At 40.9% G+C, this 8,429-nt stretch overlaps 1 protein-coding gene across 1 annotated transcript in view; it reads left to right on the forward strand.

Moving 5' to 3' along the window:
- LOC123747055 (uncharacterized) overlaps nt 1–8,429 on the forward strand; it is a 74,145-nt gene that overhangs the window by 61,463 nt on the left and 4,253 nt on the right. The window contains 10 exon segments of the mRNA XM_045729040.2: nt 140–262; nt 2,032–2,236; nt 3,029–3,155; nt 3,157–3,189; nt 3,480–3,802; nt 4,161–4,508; nt 5,310–5,429; nt 6,156–6,317; nt 7,288–7,374; nt 7,637–7,813. Of these exon segments, the coding sequence (XP_045584996.2) occupies nt 140–262; nt 2,032–2,236; nt 3,029–3,155; nt 3,157–3,189; nt 3,480–3,802; nt 4,161–4,508; nt 5,310–5,429; nt 6,156–6,317; nt 7,288–7,374; nt 7,637–7,813 (1,705 nt within the window).

The raw sequence follows: 8,429 nt of genomic DNA on the forward strand, positions 1-8,429 counted from the left end.
TGTATCCTTGGGTCAGTAATTCGACCCATGGGGGGAGGGGGAGGTCGCAATATAAGCCTAACATGTACTGTGTGTATATACTGGCTGCCTGTCCCCACAAAAAATTATAGTAACATCCATCGGCCTGTCTGCCCACCAGGAGAGCCAGGAGCGTGCCACCTACACCCTCAGGACTCCCGCAGGCTGCAGGATGTTAGTGCCAAGGTGGACCTCGTCTTCGACCGACTCACTGACCCCGATTACGACTACGACTATTTCGTCAGTAAGTGATCTGCCCTAGATGTGTCACTTTCTGCATCGCAAAACAAACATCTTTTACCTGAAAGACACTAGTCAAAGGTCCCCCTATTTGCCCTAATGATTTTTTCCAGCTAGATTTTAAGATTTGACATTTGCGGTTTCGGCTGGTAGGCGGTTCCATGGGTTTATAACCCTGTGGGTGAAAAACCATCACCTGTTTTCAGTCCTACATATGTGGCTTGTTGAGCATGAAACCGTTGCTCCTAGTTTGTGTTACATCTGACCTTTTGAAGAAATTGTCTGGATCAACATCCTCCGAATTGTTCATTATTTTAAAAGTTTTGATGAGATCTGCCCTGTCATCCCTGTTCTGCAGTGCTGTTAGCCCTGTGGCCCTCAACCGTTCCTGGTACGAGAGTTGACTTAGTTACGGAATGGCTTTTGTCGCCTGGTGCTGTATTCTCTCCAAAGCAGCTATGTCCTTCTAAAGATGAGGTCTCCAACCTTGGATACATCAGTCCAAGTTGGGGCGAACCAGAGATTTATAAAGTCACTTCCTTCTTATCCTTAAAGTCAAAGTTATGCTTGATAATTCCTTGGGGTTGGTTGTCTTTTTTACTGCTGCTCCTATCTGTTGTGTAACTTTCAGTGGATGGTGGATTTCGACTCCAATGTCCTTTTATTCATCAATCTGCTGTTGTAACGTAGGTTGTTATGACCCACATGCAAAGTCTTACATTTTTCGATATTAAAAAGCATTTGCCAGTCTTCTGACCATTTGTGGAGTTCAAATAACTATTTTATTTGATAACCATCTGTCTCTGTTCCTGCCTCTATTTCTTTGTCTCAACAAACCCCATTCACAACACTAACAAAATACAAACAATCATAAAAAACTCATTATACAGTATAGTATAACCCAAATGACCAATGCCTTGAATGAAAACATCTATTCTGTATTTATAAAGAACGTCTGAGCATGATTGGTGGCAAGACGCTAGGGGCTAGCCTCATTAAACTTTATAGGACCAATGTTTATTTTATCAGGAGTGTCATAGCGAAAGAAGAGGGGGGGGGGCTCGGGATACCCAGTGACCCCGTGAAGGGGAGGGCACACCACAAATGCCTCTCCTTCACAAAGTCTGGGGATGTGAAATGTTCAATGTAGAGTCCATAGACTTTAACATTAGTTTAAATAATAGTGAATTAACATACAGTACTGTATTGATTTTCAAAATATACATTCAGATGGCAGATTGGAATTCTGGGTGAAACCCTTTGGTTACATTGATGGGGAAAGGAGTGTATGGGTATGGAGATAAGGAAGAGAAGGGCATGTGTGGACAAGGATGGATGAGATGAGGGAAGGGCATGTGTGGGCATGGAGGGAAGAGCATACAGGGTAAGGGGTAGCATGTGTGGCCAGGGAGGGGCGAGATGGGGCAAAGGCGTGTATGGGGGCAGGTGTGGAACTGGGGACTGTTTGTGTGAAAATATTGGGAGGGTGTGTTTGGGGACTTGGAGAGGGTGTTGGGGGAATGTAGAAGGTGTGAAGATGTTGACAGAGAGGCAAGTGTGATTATTGAAGATTGTTACAGTGACAGGGGAAGAGGTGTGTAGGAAGGTGTGTAGGAAAGACCTGGGCAATACTAAACACCCCTTCTAGTACAGTATACCATAAAGGAATTATAATACAGGGTACTAGTTTAATTTTGTGTATTCCTGTACTATATTCACTCTTAAATTTTCACTGCAAATCAATTAAGCAATGTTGCTTTGCATATATCCTAGGCCACCTTCACCAGCGTCCTGCAGCCATGACGGCTCCTAATAAGGGCTACAGCCATGGACTCAGTGGAGAAAATGGAGGCAACGGAGATGACGATCCTTCACCTGAACACCTATTCGCCAGGTTTTGGAAGAGCCTCTTTTCCCCCTTCAAGAAAATGAAGAGACGGTTCCGCGTGTTTGAGAACCAGCTTGCTGCCGTGCAAAAGTATGAGACCTCACTCAGTCTATAAAACATATTACCATGGGTATTGTTATTGTTCACTCCTCTTGTGTAAAATGAACTGTTATGTGTAATATTACATTCACTTCCATTTTGGACTACCCTTTACTTTCTCTGTTTTAAACCATGTTTTATCCATTCTAGCATTTGACTGTTTATCCCTGTACTTATAGTTTCTGTGCCATCTTTCTTATAGGATATCTTATCAAAAGCTTTAAAGAAATCCATTTCCTCTACATATTTAGGGCCCCGGTAGTACAAGAATTCCAGATTCAAATCCTGCAAGGACAAAAATGGTTAGACACATTTCCTTTCACCTATTGCACATGTTCACATAGCAGTAAGTCGGTACTCAGGAGTTAGTCAGCTTGTTGTGAGGTTGTATCCTGAGCAGAGTCAGTAATTCAACCTTGAAGGAGGGGTCCCCTAGATAAAAGCCTTACATGTATGAATACACTCTGGCTTCCTGTCCTTCGACACAATGAATTATTATGATGATGTACTACCAGTTAGTTACTGTTTCTACAAAAGTGAGCATGTTCACTTTTCATGCAGGATTAATTTTTGACTAAGCCATGGTGTTATGCTTTACAAGATTGTGTACTGAGAGGGGAGATGAATGATTGTCAACTTGGTGATTTTCTGTATGATCTTGCCATTGTGTGATGTTAGGCTATTTAGTCTGTAGTTTTCTGCTGAACTTGCTGCTCCTTTCTTGAAGTATTCAGCACAAGTAAAACAACATAAAGCCAACACTGCCTCATTCACTCTTTTAAGGTCATGTAATGAGTCAACTAATATGGAGAGCTACATAGCAGAAGTTGGCGGGGTGGTGCAGACGAAGCTCAGGCCACTGGACCAGGCACTGAGGGAGGAGATGGAGATAACCAGAGTTGCTATCAACTGACCAGTCAGCAAGCATTGAGAAAGTCTCACAGGTGGGCCATGACTCCAGCTGAATAATAGTCAATGTTATTGTATCAACAGTTTCTACATGTACATTAGCATGGCAAAACATATACAGTATAAGTAATTACAAATCACCGATGAGGCAGGCAAATCAGTTCTATGGGAAATATTTAAATTTAAATCTTACAATTCCTGTATTCTGCATCATATACTGTAGATAGGTTTTTCTAAACTTTCAATTGTACAGTACATTCATTGTTCTACTGCCAACCATCAAATATCCTATGGGTAGTGACTAATATTTTTGGTTATGTGGCAGGCGGTGGGCAACACAGCATATGCAAGTGAGCAGCTGCTAGGTCAGATGACCAACCAATTTTTGGCTCTGCGCAACATCATCCAGGAGAGGTTCGAAGAATCCAGGAACCTCATCTTACAGCACTGTGCTGGTGGTGGTAGCAAAACAAGAGATGGGGACTACACCCCAAAAGAGCCAGCTTATTCTCCCAGGGAGGATGAACCCTACACACCCAGGGAACCACCAGCACAACCCCCCACACCAGCACCCAGAACACCCCCCACACCAGCAGCCAGGACACCACAGTATATCCCAACGGCTCACCCGCTGCCCACCTCCTCCAGGTTGGTAAACTCTCTTACACCCAATGTGTCACAGCAGTTAATGATTTAGTAATCGAGTGTTAATGATGACCTAACATGCTTTAAAAAAGAATATCCTCAATTATTTATACATGAGGTTAATATTCTCTCTTTTGTTTTATTTTTTAAATAAAACAGGACTGTGGAATATCTTCACATTAACCGCTCTCCTGACCTGACTATTACAGGAGCCTTTAAAACACTGGCATGTTGTACTGTACAGTACTGTGTTTAACGACGTTTCCCCAGACGATTTCAATGTCATCAGTACTGTATACCTGTGCTCACGTGTAGAGCTAGAGAGGCACAACAAATTATTCCTAAAAGATCTTAATTCCAGAATAGAGAATGTCAGAAATCAAGTTGAGCTTCCAGAAGTTGAACCCGAAATACACACGTTGCAAGGCGGAGAGGGCCACAGATTTCGAACCCGTTACAGATATCGATTTCATGACCCACCTCAGAGCAAAATTATAAAAACCAACACCCACTCTGTAAAAAAGGATTTAAACAGAAAGTCAACCCAGCCTAGGAGGGGTAAGAAAAAAGGCTCTCATGTATTCTACCATAAGAAGTCAAGACGTAGAGGTCGCCCAAGGATGGGTACCGAACGGCAGCAACATGATGGGTCGCGTGTAGGCCGAGCCAGACGAAGCATTATCAACCAAACATCGACTGCCTCAGACCTGTGAGTGTTGCCAATATGGCTGCTACTCCTTCACATTTCTGAGCCTGCGATAAAATCTCTGAAAGATGATTCAAAACATCTTATAAAGCTCCAACTCTCAGAGTGCCATGTGAACGTCTGCTACCATACCTGCCTTTGCGATCACTTCAAGTGACTTCCATTTTCCTAAAATGTATTTGTAATCTCCAGTAGCTGCTATGTGTCCATCATTAACTGCACACTCTCACCTCAACAAAGAGGAGTAGATGGGTTTTTCTTTTGTCAATGCTTTGATATGCACTCTTGTAACCAAACTATTGCAAGAGCACTGGAGGCTCGTTGGCTTTAGCTTGGCTGAGTATATGTGTGTATTACCCAGCCTGAGGACTCATCATATGCTGTTAGCCTGTAGTAGCCACTTAGTGAATGTGCGAGGTCATGCCCTCCAGTGGTCAAGGCGTCCCACTATGTCACATATACTCAATAAATAATATGATAAAGTAGAATGAGCTTGAGAATGACTTAATGAAATAACAGACATAAAATGGAACTGTTCTAACATAGATTAAACACAAATCTCACCATACTTCTCTGCATAGTGCTATCTGTAAGTATAATTTTGCATTCCTGCAATATATATATATATATATACAGTATATATAAATAAATAGATCATTAATGTCATTTCAGACGTTTGGGATTTACTTGTTCACTCCCCTTCCCCCCTCAAAAAAAAAAAACTATAATTTAAGTAATTTTCCCTTGAAATAACAAGATGGGGAGTATATGAGGATGTATCAGTAAGAATGTTGGTTCCTGCAGCAGCAGAGGTGTAAGGGACTGTTCTGACCTGCTGACAGAAGGGGTCTCCCGTAGCACACTCTTCAACTTCAGCCCCGGCTCACTGCATCATGTTCACCAGGGGCATGATTACTACACCAGGTACACCAGCTATTCTTCAACCACTGTTTCACTCACTTTTAATATTTCAAGCTATACAACCATCAATAAATTTATTGTTGAAAATAACATTATGAATGAATAAATATACTTATGTTTTTTATGTCAGATAATGTGTGTTATACATGTTGTGGTAAATAATGTATTATCTAAATAAGCATATTAGCAAAGTTACTGTACATCAAGAATTATACCCCTTTCCTTGGTGTATATACAATGAGTTTACTTTAGTCCTGGACTATGTTCAGGAGTTAAGTATACTTGCTGGTTGGTTAGTAAGCTATTGTGGTAAGCTCAGTAAGTATTGTAGCTAACATTACTGTACGTTATCTTGAGATAAGCAAGTGAGACTTACACACAGTGTATGTACTATCTGCAATAGGCAAACTTAGGATACTTGGACAAGATTTTTAGTAGTATGTCATCCCAAATAAATTATATGGACATTTCTTGAACATTGATGATATAGTTGCCTCTAAACTCAGATCTTTTCAATTCATTTACATTATGGCATAAGGTATATAAATAGTTATGTTGACAAAGTTTTTGGGTCAGATCTACATCAGCAGGTGAGACAAACTCCACGAGGTACTTAAGAGTTGAACCTGAGCCCAGCATTAGTAAAGTCATAAGTCTAGAAATTTGCTGACCTTAACCACCTAGTTCAACACCCCAAGCACAAGTCTCCACCCTACCATACTACTGCAGGTACTGTGACCTGGAGACAGGAGATGGGGGGTGGACGGTGATCCAGCGTCGAGGTATGTTTGGACCTCCATACCTGAACTTCACCCGAAACTGGCAACAATACAAGGACGGATTTGGGGATATTACTAGAGAGTTCTACTGGGGCAACGACAACATCTACAGGTAATAACTGTCTTGTTTACCACATGCTCTCAGCTTACCTTAATGAGGCGTTTTATAATAATAATTCATTGTGTCGGAGCAACCAGTGTATATCTGTACAGAATATACATGTTAGTCTTATATGAGGTCATCCCCAAGGGTTGAATTACTGACCTCTCCCCAGGATGCAACCCCACAACAAGCTGAGTAGCTCCTGAGTACCTATTTACTGGTAAGTGAACAGTGCATTAGGTGATAGGAAATGTTCAAAGAGATTCGAAAACGAAATTCCTGATTGTCAATTGAGAACAAGGAGTGTGGGTGCTCCCGCCTGTAGAGCACCCAAGTATATCGTACACTGTGATGTATAAAGCCCTAATGTATATCATACACTATGATGTATAAATCACCAATTGATATCATACACAGTGATTAACATTGATGTTCATCAAGGTAAGGATTAAAAATTACAAGATAATGCACAAAGTATAATTTCACTATACCTGTTTAGTACTGTACATACCTATTACCAAAAGTGATGAAGTTATGATAAAATATACATTTAAATGAATGTGTAATTAACATATTGTATACATTTTATGCTGGTAGTCAGGATGATGTATTTCAAGGCTTGATCTCAACACTTAGTGGGCCAGCCAAAGGCTTAGGGCCCGCGCAGGATATTCGCGCAGGAATATCCCTGCCAAAAAAAAAAAAAAAAAAAAAAAAAGGCTTGATCTCACAAGCAAATCTGTTCCATCTCAAAAAGTCAGCATTAGAAGCTGGATAATTAACTATACAGTACTGTAATGTACTGTACTGTACAGTACATACTGTAATGTAAATGCAGCCAGAAATATCTGGTTCAAAAATTTAAACAAATGATGGGTCATGTTTTATGGAAAACATGGCATTGAATAACTTAACTGGTTCAAGTACCTGGCCCTAAATCCTACCAAAATAAACTTAAAACACACAATGGTGTTTCCAGATTGGTGAAAGACCAGGAGATGATGATTCGCTTTGACCTCTGGGACTTCGAGGGCAGATATGCCTACGCTGAGTACCTCAGCTTCAGGTATGTTACATCCTCACATTCATAACATGTCATGCCTGACCTGCTTGTTGTTGTATATGTCAACTGGGAAATGTCAAAAGGTAAAAAAATAAAAAATAATACAAAAATAAATAAATTCCAGCCAAACACTCCCTCTGCCCCCTTGAAATATTTGTAATTGTGGTTAGTTCCAGAAATATATACACACCACCCACCTTATATGCACCACAGACAGTAAACCCCCACCCATCTACCTCCCATTTACCTTCCCTTCTGCTTACAGTATTGGGGCTGAGGCCGACAACTACCGTCTCAACGTGTTTGGGTACCGTGGCAATGCTTCTGACAGCTTTTCAGCACACAATGGCTACCTATTCTCAACCTTCGACAAAGACAATGACGAGGCTCCAGAGTGCTGCCCCTGTGCTCCTGCATATGGTGGGGGTTGGTGGTTTTACAGGTGGGTTTTAATATCTCAGTTGCTAGTCTTACTTCTAAATATAACAGATTACAGATCAGTGAAACACAAAGTCAATTTTCAGATCATTTTTTGCATGGTTTTTAGCATTTGTTCAGAGCATATGCTCATAAGTGGCCCTAAATGGAAGAATGCAGTCTCAAAAAAGCTATTAAGGGTCAACTTAAGGGCATTCTTTCTAAGATCAGATATTATGTACCACGCCCTGCCCTGGTGACTCTCTATTACTCCCTTATCTATCCATATCTCAACTATGGTATTTGTGCTTGGGGCTCTACTACACAAAATCACTTACGTCCTCTAATTACTCAACACAAAGCTGCTATTAGGACAATATCCAACTCTGGTCCCAGACATCACTCGGTACCCCTACTCAAATCTCTGAATATGTTAGACATTAAGTCACTGCACATTCTCTCATGTGTATTATACATATATAAAACGCTAAACTATAATGCCAATCCTGATCTCAAAAGCTTCATAGAAGGTTGTAACAGAACCCATGAGCACCACACCAGAAATAAATACAGTTTTGATATTCCTAGAGTACGACTTAATCAAACTAGAAATGCTCTACAAATCAAGGGGCCCAGAATGT

Source organism: Procambarus clarkii, chromosome 87 (assembly GCF_040958095.1).
Source record: "Procambarus clarkii isolate CNS0578487 chromosome 87, FALCON_Pclarkii_2.0, whole genome shotgun sequence".
Classification (NCBI taxonomy): domain Eukaryota; kingdom Metazoa; phylum Arthropoda; class Malacostraca; order Decapoda; family Cambaridae; genus Procambarus; species Procambarus clarkii.